The 1803-nt window shown below is 59.5% G+C and overlaps 1 protein-coding gene across 1 annotated transcript in view; it reads left to right on the top strand.

Annotated features, from left to right (window-relative positions):
- DLK1 (delta like non-canonical Notch ligand 1) overlaps positions 1–1803 on the top strand; it is a 28047-nt gene that overhangs the window by 20600 nt on the left and 5644 nt on the right. The window contains exons 4-5 of the mRNA XM_025042125.1: positions 1145–1208; positions 1685–1803. The exon at positions 1685–1803 is cut by the window's right edge and continues 1 nt beyond it. Of these exons, the coding sequence (XP_024897893.1) occupies positions 1145–1208; positions 1685–1803 (183 nt within the window). The remainder of the gene's footprint in view (positions 1–1144; positions 1209–1684) is intronic.

A 1803-nucleotide genomic window follows, 5' to 3' on the forward strand; every position in this document is an offset into this window, starting at 1 on the left:
CGCCCGGTGACCTGCGCGCCCCGTCCCGTGCGCCCTACCTCCGGGCCCGTCCCGCCTAAAACCTAAGCCCCGCGCTGTGCCTGCCTCGCTCTCCCCACCATCCCTTGCATGCCAAGCCCGTCCCTGGGGGTCCCGGGGGGCAGGGGAGGTGTAGGACCCCCAGCCCCTTCCCGCCCCGCAGAAGTGACGCTTGGAGGGGTGTCCGTGCTGGGAGACAGGAGGTATGGAGAAACCAGGTGATGCTGGGAGTCCTCTGTGGAAATGCTCTGGGGTGCAACTTTAGGGTGTCCCTGTGTGCGCGTTCGGGAGCAGGTCTGTGGGGCCGGTGGGATTTGCCGTCGCAGCCCCAGATTCCCGACCAGAAGCCCAGCCCGAGCCCCTGGGTGGCGTTTCTTTAGGTGAGGGGCTGTGTGCGCCACTTCTGTCTGCAGCGGCCATCTGTCTCTGACAGCCAGAGAGTTGCCCCCTTCCCGCAGGGTCCCCCAGCCCCCACTGCGCCACCGGTGGGGGGGGGCTGTCTGGGAAGCTAGACAGCAGGTGAAGTAAATGCACACAGTAGGCGCCTGTTGAAGAGTCAGAATCTTTAAATAGTGTCGTAATTGCAGTCAGCTCTGCAAAACCATTGCGTGTTTCTTTTTTTCTTTTTTTTCTTTTTAATATGAACAGTGTGGGGTAGGGGAAATTGGGGAATTTGACTTGGGTGCTTGGCTTAACTGAGATGAACCTTTAAAAAAAATCCAGATGCCTTACCTGTGGGCCACCAGGTGAACCTGTCTGGGCTTTCTCAGAGATGAATACCTCAAAATCTGCTCCCCCCTTTAGCTCACTTAGCAAAAGTGAGGTTTTGGTGGAGTGTCGGGGCGGGGGGGGGGTCAGAATCTTTCCATCCACCATTTCCCCATTCCCAGTTTTAGGACTCGAGGTTGCGTATTTTGTTTGGGGGAGATGAGACATCTGACCTGCTCCTGAGAACTAGGCAGTGGGCTCTGGTCACTCGGTCACCAGGAACATGGCCGTCCTCCTGAGTGCGTTGACATGAGGTGCCTACTGTGCACCAGGCTGGAAGGACCGCAGAGGGTCACGGGCTTGGCTTTGGCCTCTGGGGCCTTGTGGGGTGAATGGTGTAACCTTTCTTGTGCCTCAGGAGCTGAATGCTTCCCGGCCTGCCACCCCCAAAATGGATTCTGCGAGGATGACAATGTTTGCAGGTAATGAGGTGGCTCCCCAGAGGCAGCTTGTGTGGGGGAGGGGGCCAGGGCAGGGTCCTGGGGAGTCACGGTGTCAAATAGGAAAAAAGGGGTGTTTGGCTACTGGGCTGCAGCAGCTTCCTCACCCCTGCAGGAAGCTGGTGGGGGCAGTGAAGGGTGGCGGGGGGCACAGCCACAGCTCCTGTCTGCTTTCTTAGAGGTGGGGTGGCTGGAGAGCCCCTTGCAGGCCACTGCGGCAAAACGCAATACGCAGCAGCATTTTCCTGGGCTCTCGAGGACCCCTCTGTCTGCTCCTCAGCTGTCCCCTCTTTAAGCTTTTCCATTCAGGTGACGTGTTTGTTTCCTGGGACTCACTGGCCTGGCACTGCGCAAAGACCCCCGGGGCTCTTGGTTCCGCAGAAAGCAGCCTGAGCTCCCTCTTCGCCCCCGCCCTCCCTCATGCGTCCCCACCTTTCTCCCCTCCCCACCCTCCGCAGGTGCCAGCCTGGCTGGCAGGGTCCCCTGTGTGACCAATGCGTGACCTTTCCTGGCTGCGTTAACGGACTCTGCATGGAACCCTGGCAGTGCATCTGTGACGACGGCTGGGACGGGAATC

Source organism: Pteropus alecto, unplaced genomic scaffold (assembly GCF_000325575.1).
Source record: "Pteropus alecto unplaced genomic scaffold, ASM32557v1 scaffold8, whole genome shotgun sequence".
Lineage (NCBI taxonomy): Eukaryota > Metazoa > Chordata > Mammalia > Chiroptera > Pteropodidae > Pteropus > Pteropus alecto.